The sequence below is a fragment of the Homalodisca vitripennis genome, chromosome 2 (genome assembly GCF_021130785.1).
Source record: "Homalodisca vitripennis isolate AUS2020 chromosome 2, UT_GWSS_2.1, whole genome shotgun sequence".
In the NCBI taxonomy this organism is placed as follows: Eukaryota; Metazoa; Arthropoda; class Insecta; order Hemiptera; family Cicadellidae; genus Homalodisca; species Homalodisca vitripennis.
The window spans coordinates 22,973,866-22,988,527 of NC_060208.1; the positions used below are offsets into that span (position 1 = coordinate 22,973,866).

At 34.4% G+C, this 14,662-nt stretch overlaps 1 protein-coding gene across 1 annotated transcript; it reads right to left on the reverse strand.

Moving 5' to 3' along the window:
- Nucleotides 1–493: 493 nt before the first annotated feature.
- On the reverse strand, nt 494–12,544 carry LOC124353694 (YTH domain-containing protein 1). The gene is made up of 2 exons (XM_046803661.1): nt 12,364–12,544; nt 494–2,187 (listed from the first exon to the last, which is right to left on the reverse strand). The coding sequence occupies exon 2, from the start codon at nt 2,139–2,141 to the stop codon at nt 771–773; it is 1,371 nt and encodes a 456-aa protein (XP_046659617.1). The 5' UTR covers nt 2,142–2,187; nt 12,364–12,544; the 3' UTR covers nt 494–770.
- Between the last annotated feature and the right edge of the window lie 2,118 nt (nt 12,545–14,662).

Consider the following 14,662-nt stretch of genomic DNA (forward strand, 5'->3'; position numbering starts at 1 on the left):
AATAAAGGAAATCCCTTGAGCATTTTTAATACAACCTGTAAAAAATATAAAATGTATAAACATTCTACAAAGTACAAGATCACTTGGTTGATAAAATATAAAACGTTCTGAGATCTGTCCCACAGAGATCACTCATCACTAAAATGATTTTCAAAGTTATTCTGTACCCGTAGTTATTACTGTAAAAATATATTTGCACTATTACCAAATCAGTCTATAAGAGCAACACGGCCCGAGTATGGTATTTGTGGCTAACATTATGGTTATAAATATAAATAATATTATATACAACAAATATCACAGTTCATTTGTTACGAATACGAGATCATCACTGAAGCAAAAGCTTGCAGCATAAATAAAATAATAAAGTTTGTACGATGGAGGAATTTACACTTTACATCTAAGTCCTGCACTCATGACACAGACAACAGTCCATAGAGGCACAAAACGTAGAATACACCAGATTTTACAATTGAATAAAGTCCTTCCAAACTTGTGAATCAAACATATATTTTCTCTTTGAACATACTTGAAAGAAAATAATGTCCTTTGAAACATACACGTATGACATGTAGACCTAATGTACTTGCTACTACTTCTATTTGGCTATTAGATTTGAAAACAATGTTCAACATAACAGTAATACTGCACCAGAATTGATTTTGTAATTAATTCTATGGAATGAAGAAAACACATTTACACAATCTGTTGAGTCATGTATAAAACATGTGGATTTATAGTATGGATGTCTAAAACACTGTCAGTCTTCTTCACCGTCGTTCTCGGTAGCGGTGATGTTCTCGGTCCCGATCCCTGGAGCGCTCACTGGTCCTCCACAGAAACTCATCGACCGAGCGATCGTATGACCTCTTATCAGAGTAGCCGTTGCTTCTCGGTGGAGGTGGATACTCAGGGGGAAGAGGCAGCCCATCATAGTAGCGGGGTGGGGGAGGGATACCGTCATAACTGGATGAGGTAAATACCCCTGGGGGCGGGGCATAGGGCATGGGTGGCAGCTGATGGTGCAGACTCCTCATATAATCGGCGACGTAGGCCTCAGCTGCTGCTGCCGCATTGAACGGCCGTCCTCTGTCTTCTCTGGAGCTCCCGAACCACAGGGACAGTCGTTCTCTATGGCGGGTCGATGATGTGGGCTTGTACACTCCACCACTACTGCTCAGACGACTTCGACCGGAAGTAAAATACTTTCCTCGAGGGCCTCGACTGAAGGAACTTCCTCTTCCTCTCCAGCTGGGAAACGGTGGGGCACGTGGAGAAAAGCGAGGGCTTGGTCTGCTATAACCATCTCTTCTGTATCGAGAACTGCGAGGTCGAATGTGTTTCGCAGCTTCTTTAGACTTGCGTAATATCGGAGTCAGTTCGATGCCTTCGTCTTCTGGGAACAGTCTGCACAGTTCTTCTCCCACCCTAGGTTCTATTTCTTGACCATCTCTGCCTATCTTAACTGGTTTTCCTTCATTCCACGGATTATACAAATGCATAGTAGAAGTGAAAGGTAATTCTTTTCTGCAAATCCAGTCTACTTTGAAGACACCACCCAGAGCTTTAGCAGACAGACCTGGGGGTAACACCCAAGATATTGGACCAACATCTCTTCTTGACTCAGAGTATAGCCTTGCGAAACCTGCAAACTTGCCACTCTCCTTAACAGAAAATACCAACACAACATTTCTTGATTCTTTGAATGCTGTATTTAATTTTGACTCGTTTTGGGGAAGTGTTGACCAAACTCCCTTAGCTTTCGACAATGCTATGTTTTCAGCATTATTACTTTTTATAACAAAGAAACGAGCATCTCTAAATAAGTAGTTAATCTTTGTGAAATAATCATATGATTTTGAAGCCTTCTCTCGTGACTTGGGTCTTTTTAGTTCAGGCGTTGGACTTTTCTTTTCTCTAGTGCGGCTGCGCTTGTGTCGGGCCCCTCTCCCCTTGTGATCCAAGGATGAACCAGAACTCACGGAACTAATGCTTGGCTGAGAAGATTCTGAGCCACTAGAAGAAGAAGTAACTTCACTTCTTGTATCGTATTCAACATCTTCCAGCTTCAGTTCATCACCTACATCATCCCCAAAATTTAAACTCAGGTTCTCTGCATCTCCAGTATCCATGGCCTCCATGTTTTCCAGTTTGAATTAATTGAATTGCAAGACCTCTGCAAAACCCCTGAAACAACAAAATATATTGTAATTTATTCACTCAATGGAAATTCATAACAGTTTTAAGTGGAATAGACAATTTCAATTTATGTCTACATTTAAAATCGTAAATCTAAAGTTGTGATAATCTAAATTCTCATTGCATCTACTAAATTTTCATTAATTCAATTTTTTACCATTGTCCTGCTTTACCTAAATCCTAAACGGGTCTTGATTATGACACCTTTGGCCCGTTTTTTTGGCTGTACTGCAAACACAATTTTTGTTTATATACTAATATAAACAAAAATTGTGTTTATACTACTAATAGTAAAACACAATAATAGTAATAATAGTAATAGTAGTTGTGTGTAGTATACTAATAGTAGCCTTCCACTCAACCGACCAATGCTATGAACAGCCTCTAGTTTCAAAACATTGCCATCCTTTAAATCGGCCACTGTATAAAATAAGACAATGTTTTAACCTATCATGATTGGCCAGAAATGAACAACAGCGATGTTTCAAATTACCACACAGACAATGGACCTATTGGAACATGAATAATTTTGTCTTACTCCAGTAAAATCTTGAATAAATTCTTTTTGTTTGTTGATATTTGAAATTAGTAAATTTTTCCTACAAAGGAACTTGTTGTTGAATACATATTTTTATTTGTAAAGCATTTCCTGTACACCCAAAAACTGAAATAATGTAATATAATTTAGCATTTGGGAAACTGTTATAATGCGTTTCGGAGCACATTGTTTTATCTGGCCAAATTATAATCCAGTTAGGCATTTAATCCAGAGGTAGCTAGAGAGGAAGGAGGCTTGTAAAAAGAACCAAGAACCAGACATGTAAAACGATTGACAAAAAAACCAATTTTATTGTTTCTTCTTAAAATGCGCTAGGAACTCCATTTTTGCTATATTATTAAAGTTATGACAATTAAGGTTTGGTTATCCAATATTTATACTACAAAAGGTTTGAAATTTAAATTTATTTAATAAATATATAAAATAAAAAGATCAATCATATTCCAGTGAAGGAAACAGGATTTTCGGACATTTGCCATCGTTCAGTGAAACAAAAAATCAGTAACACTACGTTTCGGGATCTGCAATCTGATATCTTCTTAAGCGTTGTGTGTCAACTTCACTAACTCTAAAATATGCACTTAATAAAAAACTAGTTTTTTATTAAGTGCATGATTTAGACAACTTGGTGGTTGTGATTCCTGAATAGGCGTGTCACAACGCTCTGGTATGATTTGTTTATTTTAAACTAGTTTGTAATTATGTGTTAGGTTAGTTATTTACCTGAAGAAGAGATCAGATTGCAGATCTCGAAATGTAGTATTATTGACATCAGGGATTTAGTATATACAGTAAATGGAAAAAAAATATTAAAGATTACGATAAAACTGCATGAAAATATAAAGAAGTTCCTTCGGGTGCTGCGAAGCCTGGAACGGGCTCTTACAGTTTGGTCCCTTGAATCTTGTGGAGAGTTGTTAAAAATGGATGAAAGTAAAATTAGAAAACTGTTACAAGATGGCAGTATTACTTTAGTTGAACACTCACAAAGTGAATCCATGTTAGAGCAAGATTGTGATGTAGAAAAACCCCACCTCCTAGTGTTGTACAGACAAGTGATCAAGAAGTGGTATTATTTAGAGATGTGCCAAAAGAACTGGAACAGTTCTATTGGAACGTTCCAGAATCGGACTGGACCTGGAACAGTTCACTTCTTCGGAACGCCATGTTCTGCCGGAACGGTTTACTAAACGTGCCAAAATGGTTCCGGGCATTCCGGCTGTGTTAAGCAGAACGACTAGGCTGGTAAATGTTCCAGTTCCGCTCTGAATTCCAGGCAACCACAATAATTTCTTGCGGCAACCTGTACTTAATTATTGTTATTGATATTTATTCAAATCATTATTAATTTATACGTTAACAACTAATAATTCATAATAACCTTTAGTGGCCTTAACGAATAAACTTCACCAAATTGTATTTTCGCACAGCTATAGTTTAGGGCTCTCTCTAACAATAAAAATATTTCTTTAATTTTAAACTAACGTTTTTAATTTGGGAACAACAGTAGTAATTGAGTAGTAAAGTTTTAGTATTTAAATAATGGAAGTTTTTTTTACACTATTTATTCTACTATTTTAAGGTAGCCTTCTAAATATATAATCATGTTTTAATTTCATTCATTGTAATTTATATAATTATTTTAAAATATGTCAATTTCAATCCATTTCAGAAATATTTCTCATTGTGTTTATTGTTGTTTGAATAAAATTGTTTAGTTTACTTTGAACACCTATAATGACAGGTAGATGAGTAGATTTAGAAATAAACTGATATTTACGAATATAAGCATTCACAAAGTTAAATTTTTATGGAACTGTGTATCTATGATGCACGAAAACAACTTGAGTAAATAGACTTTGTGTTTAAAGTTCAAACATTGGAACGTAGTATTACATTGTACAGCAGGAACAAAATCGGCCAGAAACTTAAATAAGTAGACAAGCACTGTCGGAACGGAATGCATGGAACTGGAACTATCTCACGGAATTAGTTCGGAGTCTGGAACCGTCGTTCCGGAACAGCCTGGCACACCTGTAGTATTATTCATAGGCCTAGCCCTGCTACTCATGTATAGGTTAGGTCTGCAAGAAAAACCATACAGTGAGCCAGTGGATGATTCTGATGTAGATAAGGATTATTTACCCTCTTCAGATACTGCGGCAACAACTGACGTGTCCGATAAATCAAAAAAAACAAATGTATGGTAAACTTAAGAGGAAAAGGTAGGGGCAAGGTATAAAGGAACCTGTTTCCTCTACTCCACTTAAAACAAAAAATAAACCTAATGTTATCACTTGACGTAGAAGCTATTGAAAAAATTTGGACCGATCTTTGAGAGTGAAATGGAACTTTATCCAAATTTGTCTTCTGAAGAACATTCGTCATTGTCCAATGAGGATAAGGAGGAGTTGAGGTTTGATGTAAAAAGCGGCGATATTTTCCCACCTCCTCCAATGCAACAAGTAGGACCGAAACATATGATAACCCCTCGATTCCTCAGCACTTGCTTAATTTTTCACCATTTTTTACTGCAAACTTTTTTAGGCTTTTGGCTTCTGAGACCAATTGTTATGCAGAACATCGTTTATCCAAACATAAGGTGAAAATTCACTACTAAATGAATAATGGCTGCCATTATCTGAGGCAGAAAGGAAAGTGTTTATTACCACCATAAGCTATAAAGCATTTCTACACACATTAGGAACATACATTAACAATAAGGATGAACCGCAAGTACCTCCTCTGGTGATGAAATCATGATATCCTGTTGGAACCGCATGATAAAAAAAAAAAATAGCATACCTAATGAATTATGAAAGAAAAATCAGACGCTTCTATATTGTCCTCTGATGGAAAAAGCCAATAACCTCAGAAGTAAAAAGATGATCAGGAAAAATTGTCACAAAACTTGATGTTATTCTTAACTACAGGGTGATTCATGAAGTTCTCCCCCCACTTCTACAGCACATTGTACTAGTAAAAATAATAAAAAAATGTTATATAAACATAGGTCCGAAAACGCTTCGTTAGCGAGTTACAGCTAGCGAAAGATTTCGCCTGAATTCCTGGGTAAAGAGTAAAATAAAGCCATACTGAACTTTTGGAAAGGTTAATTAAGTAAGAAATATCGTGGATTCTTATGTATTTTTACCTGATAAAGCTAATAAAATAGGTTTCAGAACTGTACCTGTAGTAGTTTTTGAGGTATTCAGGGTTAAATGCAAAAAATTGGGGCACGAAACAATGTTTTTTTAAGTTTGATGTACAATAACTTTGTTAAATTGGTAATAAATACATAAAATCAACAAACATTAATTGTAGATAATTTAATTCTGAGAAAATTGATATAATCAAAGTCTAAAATAAAACAGAAATAAGTACCAAAAAATCGATTTTATTCAGTATAATACATTACTAGTTTTAAGCAAAATTAATCAGGTTGGGCCAACCGTACGCACCTTTTTATAATAGATGTTCGAAAATGAGGCCATCATTATCAATACATTTTGCAGCACGTTTGTGTATTGCTTTTGTTGCGTTTCTTAATTTTTCAGGACTTCCCTGTTTCTGCACAGCCGAATCCATAATACGGGCAATTAATTCATCACGAGAATTCACTTTTGTCTTGTATACAATGTCTTTCATCCATCCCCAGATGCAATAATCCAATGGAGATAGATCTGGTGATCTTGGTGGCCAAGGGTGAGGCCCTCCACGACCAATCCAGAGTCCAGGAAATTGATGATTTAAGTAAGCAGAAACAGCACGTGAAAAGTGGGGAGGTGCTCCGTCATGCTGGAAGTACAAATTTTGTCTGAGATGTAAAGGAACATTCTCTAACAGCTGCGGCAACTCTTCTTGAAGGAAATACAAATAGAACTCAGCATTTAGGCGTCCAGGTAATATGAAAGGTCCAATCAGCCGATTGTGCAAAAGGCCACACCAGACATTGACGCTAAATCGGTGTTGAAAGTTCTGTTCCACTACCTCATGTGGATTTTCTTCTGCCCATGAGTGTTCATTGTGCAAGTTATTGACACCATCCCGAGTGAATTGTGCCTCATCCGTAAACAAAATACGCTTGTAGAGTTGATTATTAATATTCAAAAAGTTGCAAAACTCCAAGCGAAGCGGACCATCCCCTAGCTGTAGATGTTGAACCTTTTGTTTATGAAACGGATAACATTTGTTTCGATTAAGTGACCTCCACACCGTTGACTGCGAAACTCCTATCCGCCTAGAAATACGTCGTGTACTTACACCTGGACTGCGATGAACAGCATTAATAACAATATCATCAACAAGTTGGACAGCTCGTTCATAATTGGTTCTAGTACTTGGTAGTGATCCTGTTTCCCGAAGAGTACGAAAAGTTCCTGAAATTGTTTTGGTATCTGGAATCCTCCTATTAGGGTAACGTAGTTCATATTCTTCTACAGCAGCTCTAGCATTACCATTACAGTAACCCAAAATAAAAACCATATCAGCGTATTCCTCTGATGTCAATAAGTAAGGCATTTTTTCGCTGAATAAACAATCGAATTATAACTCACAGAAAAATTGCATTTAATAACACGATTCACAGAACCCGATCTCCTGCTGTAGCTTGCAAAACACCACTAATACACAGTTCTAACGTAACAGTACAGAATACCATTGTTGATCAGCTGTTATTCGTGCGTTACCAACTTAGAAATTAATAAAACAAAAAACTGCATTTCGATGATTAGTAAACAATAATGGGAAAATGTTTGCTTCATTTATTTTCGAACATTTGATGTAAATTTTTATTAAAAATTAAAAAAAAATTATAAAAAAAAAAAAATACAACGTAATAAAACATGATATTTTTATTTACAAACAAATTTATTTAACAGTTAATCTTGTTTTCTCAATTTATCTCATCATTAAGGAACAAACATTTTGTTTTTGTTTTATTTTAACTAAATACCGTACGGTATTTCTTTACAGCTAGTAATGTATTATACTGAATAAAATCGATTTTTTGGTACTTATTTCTGTTTTATTTTAGACTTTGATTATATCAATTTTCTCAGAATTAAATTCTCTACAATTAATGTTTGTTGATTTTATGTATTTATTACCAATTTAACAAAGTTATTGTACATCAAACTTAAAAAAACATTGTTTCGTGCCCCAATTTTTTGCATTTAACCCTGAATACCTCAAAAACTACTACAGGTACAGTTCTGAAACCTATTTTATTAGCTTTATCAGGTAAAAATACATAAGAATCCACGATATTTCTTACTTAATTAACCTTTCCAAAAGTTCAGTATGGCTTTATTTTACTCTTTACCCAGGAATTCAGGCGAAATCTTTCGCTAGCTGTAACTCGCTAACGAAGCGTTTTCGGACCTATGTTTATATAACATTTTTTCATTATTTTTACTAGTACAATGTGCTGTAGAAGTGGGGGGTGAACTTCATGAATCACCCTGTATAATAAACAATGGGTGACATGCATACTTAAATAAAAGATCAGTAAAATATTGGACTAAAGTAGCATTCTATATTGTTTCAAGGATAGTAGTGAATTGCTATAGAAGAGACTTTAATAAGAGGCCTACACTCGTTATCCGATTGCTATTATCAAACAGTTCATACATTCAAACAAGAGTTATAATAAATTACTATAACAAGAAGAATCTCGTACATTAACAATTATAATACACAAATTATACAATAATATTACAAAACCAACTATCGCCTGGACTTAAATATCAAAGAAACCCTACAATATTTATAACTTGTCCAGTTTGATATCAATAAATAACCGCTTTTGTGTGAAATGAAGGCAAGAATTCTTCGCATGTTTTACCAGGAGCCAAACACACAAGTTGAAGCTACGTAAACAAATCTCGTCACTTGTGAGAAATATCTTACACATTTTCCTCATATTCATCGCCATTTTCAAAGTCTCAGAATATTAGTTACTTCTTGTTGTTTATTGTTTACATTAAAATTACTATAATAATGAGTTGTAATCATGATAGGTTAAATCAATTGTAATATCGAATTATCCTTCGGATAAAAACAATCGAACCATTCGATAATAGCAATCGAATAACGAGTGTAGGCCGCTTATTAAAGTCTACCCCTGCTATATTCCCGGCCATGAAAATATTTTACCTCAAAAAACGATGAATAGATTTTGTTTTACAGAACAGATTGGAAGATATAGACTACACGTGAAAACCCAGGGCAAATAATCTACATTTCCAGCATTTCAGTAACAATTGAAGGTCCCACTCCTCTGATTATCATTCCCAAAGTTTTTAAACTTGTGACACCACTTGGTCACACTCAGACAATTCAAAAATATGGTAATAAATATGCAGCTTATGCCTCAAGAAAGAATCAAGAATCTTTGATTGTCTTTAAACACAACCAGTGTTATTGACAAAGCCATAGGCTTATAATTTTGTTGTTCATACTTACTACCAGTTACAATTATATATTTTTTATCAGACAATATAATCACAAATTAACAATAAAATGAGATTCAGAAATAACAGAAAAGACAAAAATTTGATTTCAGATTAATATTAATACTAACATCAAATTTACAATAACAACAAAGACATATAATACCTATTAAAATGTGACAATCACATAACTAAAACTCAGACGTTAAAGACTTAATGTACTGATATAAGACGCCAAAAATTTGTCAATGGAGTAAAAAATATTATCCTTCAACCATTAATCTACAGTAGAGCGTAGATTATCCGAAACAATTGTGGCAACGGGTTTTCGGATGATTGATTTTTCAGATCATCGAAAATTGCTGTATAAAACGTCTAGTTTTTTTTGAGGGTATTGGGAATGGGTGGGACAGCAAAAAGAAACACAATTTAAAATAGAACAAACAATAGCAACTTTTAATATCATAAGAAAGTATACAAAAATTATGTGAAGGTAACAAATAAAGTAGGGATTGCACATACAGTAAATACAATTTTGGCTCAGTGACTTAGATATCGTAGAAACAGTAAAAAATTTACTTAAAATAAGATAAAATAGAAACAGTACAAAATAAACCCAAAATTAGATACATATGATAAAACAGTACAAAGTTAACCTAAAAGAAAAAGCTGGACATGTTTGTTTGCTTAAGCTTTGACATTAGTTTTTTTGCCGCTAAGTCTTGTAGGCGTTTTAAAGACAACAACCGAGATGTCATCATCTTGATCATCGTCTTCATCAATGTCATCTTTAGGATCTTGTACCTGCGCTGATGTCATCATCTGTCAACAGTTGATAGCCAGGATTATCCGCATCACACTCTAGCCACTCATTAATGTTTTTTGGTCACATTCTTTAAATCCTGAAGACTCTTTCAACAGCTCAACCACTTCTGAAAAAAGGTTTAATTTCTTGGTTTTTCAGGTGTAGGTCTAGTTTCATAGTCAAATGTTAGGCAAAGCTTGTTCCAGGCTTTTTTTAGGGCAGTCTCTTTGACATTAGCCCACGCTTCTGCAGCCATGTAAACAGCATCCTGTAAGTTAATATCTTTGTAGGTTCCAAGGATTGTTTTATTTCCTTCTTGGTCAATTAGTACACTAAGAAGCAATGCTTTTCTGTAGTAACGCTTGAAGGTCTCAATCACTCCCTGGTCCATGGGTTGAAGGATTGAGGTAACATTTGGTGGCAAAAAATCACCTTAAACTTTCCGTCTTCTCTCTTAAGTGAAAGGTTTGAGGGATGAGTCGGGGCGTTACCAATAGCACATTTCCAGTATCCCCAGTTTTCATGTGATGTGTACCTATGGGATGGATACACTGTCATACCACTCAATAAATATTTTAGTATCCATCCACGAGTTTTTTGGTTTGTATAGATGACAGGAAGTTATTTTATTCCTTTAAAGCATCGTGGATTCACAGATTTTCCAATGAGCAGCAAAGGTAGCCTATGTGCGCCCATGTTGTTTCCACATACCATAGCTGTTATGCAGGACTTGCTGGCTTTAAATCTAGGCGCTGCCATTTCTTTTTTAGATACAAGGTATTTGGTTAGCATTTTCTTCCAATATAACCCAGTTTCGTCTCCATTGTAGACGTTACTGTCCTTATATCCCTCGTCTACAAGCGAACACTTTCAACTTTTCAGCAGCATCAGTGTCAGCTGACAGTTTTCCCCCCTGAATGTCTATCTCTCTAATCCCATGCCTAGATTTAAATCGCTTCAGCCAACCAGTAGAAGCTTTAAAATTGTTACTACCTCCTATTTTGTTGTTCATTTCCAATGCTTTTTCGCAAATCAAAGGACCACGTATGGTTTGGCCTTGGCCTCTTACCTGCATAAACCACATGTAAACTGCAGTGTTCCAATTCCTGATTTTCTGCCGTTTTCATAGTTTTTCTGTGCAATCTGCCATCTTCACTCTCTAGTACACACGCAAACTTTGTGATTAAATCAAATTAATTAAAGTAAATTTAACACGCAGTTCTAGAGTTAAATTATTATTTTTAGATACACAGAGCTGAAAAAACCATAATATAAAATACCTAGGATGTAGGCGTAATCTGTTCATCACTTTAGATTTTTATTGTTGGATAATAAGATATATCGAAGATTCAATCATCATGGTGGCCACTTACACTGCAGCCTTCATAATGTATAATGTATATATATTATAGCCTATTGAAGGTTAAACCAGTGAGCTTTTTGAATATTATAAGTTCAGGTGTTCTGTCTAGGCTCTTTATTCGGTTGTTTTGATTGAATGGTTTGTTTGTGTTTATCCGAATAAATAATTCAAGATATTACAATTGATTTAGCAAAACATATGAATTCTACTTATTAGTTACACCCATTTGTCATGTAAACAATAAACAGCAAGAAGTAACTTATTTTTTAATGATTTGAAAATGACAATGTATGAGGAAATTATGTCACAAATTTGTAGATATACATGTGGGTTTGGCTACTGCCTTCACAAAAGCGGTCGCTCACTGCTATCCACGCAACATGAAAATCTGAAATGTATTTCTGATATGTAGGTCTATGCCATAACTGAAATTATAATTTTGTAATGTTATTGTTAAATTTATATTATAAAAAATTGTAATGTTTATAATTCTTGTTTTGTATGATTAACATATAGGCCTAGCCTGATATTGAATTTGCATAATATATCAATAGTTCTATAACAATTGAATAGTCTATAACAAATGTATGCCACTTATTAAAGTCTCCCCTTTTCTGGGAGAGTTACATGACAAACATGGAAGGTTTATAAATACTCCAGTACAAATGAAGTTGTTTAGTCCCATTGGTTGGCTAAAAAAATATAGTAAATAGCCTATGTTAACCATGTAGACCTTAAGAGTCAGAAACTAAGTACTTAAAACGTTGGCAAAAGTGAAACCAACTCTCCTTCGCAAATTCAAAAATGGTACATTATTATTTTAGTGCACCATAAAGATAGTGTACTTATAAATTCACCGGTATTACCGTACTGTCATATTTTACAGTGTTTATTATAAAACGCCTCCATTTTCGCTTGATGTAATAAGTTCAACAATGGCGCTTGACATGAAAAATTTTGTTTCTATAGTTCATAAAACACTTACTTTTTCACAGTTTGTTGATGAAGGTATGAAGACACTAATATTTAAAATTATTGATGGTTAATTTTACACACTAAAATAAAATTTCTCGATTAGATATTTTCATAATAACACAACGACATGACTCAATGATATAATGTAGGTTTTCATTTGTTTCCGACCTTCCCTTTCCATTCAGTTTCAGTTTCCGTCGATTCCAATTCCACAATCCTTGTTCTGTTTTTTGGTTCTATTCTAGTTCCTACTGTCCGATTTAATCATAGAATTTTAATATAAAAAAATTATGAGTATAAGAAGTGTAAATTTCAAACAATCACTTATTCTAAAAGAAATGGAAAGGGTTGGTGGCTGTAGACAATCATTAGACTTATAAAATATTATTGTAAGATTGGGTGGTTTTCACGTATTATTACCGTATTGGGCTGTATTGCTTGCATAATAGCAGAAAGTAGTAAAGAGTCACTATAGGAGATAGTATATGGTTGATTTACCGTGAAATATATATTCAAAACCCATACTTTTGCTGGACCTGTAGGAGCACACATATTGACATATGCTGCTATTGTTGAAAAAGTGACAGAGGAGATAAACAATAGTGTACGAGTATTTCCTACTCAATATGTTCTAATTATATAAAAAAAACTTGTACAAAGTGAAGCATCTCGGACAATTAACTTAATTTTAATTTTTATTCTAACAGAAAAAATGGGAAACATAAAATTGCATTTGTAATCTACAATAGATTAAAAAGCGTGATCACTAATGGTGATAGGAGTATGGTTGAGAACAAAGGGGGCTTGTTGTGAAAATGAATGAAGTTTTAAGTGCTCCGCTTTTCTTTCATTATGTCATCCACTAAGACGACCTTTGCAACACACTTTTAAAGTGGGAAAATGTAATGAATTGGAATTTGTAAGCTCTGTAAACTACATTTTAAGTAATGCACTTAACCAACAACAACTTAAAGAAAAGTTAGAAAGGTTGGACAGTGAATATTTAGATTTAATCTACCATTCTGCGTACGCCGGCTGAGCCGTGGAAGGGTCGTGGAAAGGTTGTTTACTTGGGATCCGAAATTAAAACATTTTAGCTACTAAAAGTAATACATTGAATGAACTTTCAAATTTACAATGATATGCCATGTGGCGTTTTTCTGAAGACATCACAAAAAAGTCGGCGACAAAGATGCTCAAAATTAACTCAAAATCAGAGACACCTAGACTGCCTAATGTAAAAAGATAGTGAAATCTAGGTGAAGAATAATTCTTATTGTCTCATCAGGTGCACAATTGAGTGCACTACGGTGTTTAAATACGATCTCTAAGCACATATAAGCAACCGAGATTTCTTCACATAACTTAGTTTTGTGAGTCAGATTCCAGATCCTTCACTGGTTCTAAACTCAACATTCACACTGAATCGAACCTTCCCACGATAGCTTATATGCTTCAAAATGCCAGGTGTCAATTAAGATGCAACACTTCTTACTGTGTTTAGAATTAGCAGGTGCTTTTTACCCTATGGGCGCATCATTAGAAGGTTAACTAGTGCATGTTAAGGGTTTTTAATTTTATAATTATGAAGGTAATCATGGTGTTACATTGTATGTTGTTTTGTTTGTAGCTATTTGTGCATTTTGAGGCACAACTATAAGTTACTTTTTTAATTGTTTCTTTAAATTTTTTTAATGTTTATATAGATATATGTATGTTGATATAGTCAGTCAATTTATTGTGGTGGCTATGGGTGGGTTTCCTAAAAATTTGAAGGACATTCGTATACAGTTTGTGCTAAACCTACTACAAAACACATTAGGTGGGATGTAGTTTTATGTATTATTAACATGTATACACCTTAGTTCTATATATAGTGAATTAAGAATAACTAAATTATAATTATGTAAAATATAAATGTTTTTGTTTATTTGAAAATAACAAGCATACACACACACACACACACACACACATATATATATTAATACACACACACGTGTGTGTGTGTGTGTGTGTGTGTGTGTGTGTGTGTGTGTGTGTGTGTGTGTGTGTGGGCCCGCACCTACACTCGGCCGATTCACGTGTTGAGCGCAGTGCGAGCATTTGATCTTAAATACAATCATCTTTACATTGAAATCCCACGTTCTATTATATTTTATTTAAATTTAAGCAATTTGCATACTGTAAGAGCACATTCCGAAGAATTGCATTCACGCAGATGATATTAAATATAAAATTACCATCCAAGATCACGCTGACGTCTAATTTAGCAATGATTAATTGAATTACATTTTAACTGCCCAGTTGTT

Bases quoted from the DNA above. Each gene is read 5' to 3' on its own strand.
- LOC124353694 (XM_046803661.1), bottom strand. From the start codon at position 2,141: ATGGAGGCCATGGATACTGGAGATGCAGAGAACCTGAGTTTAAATTTT.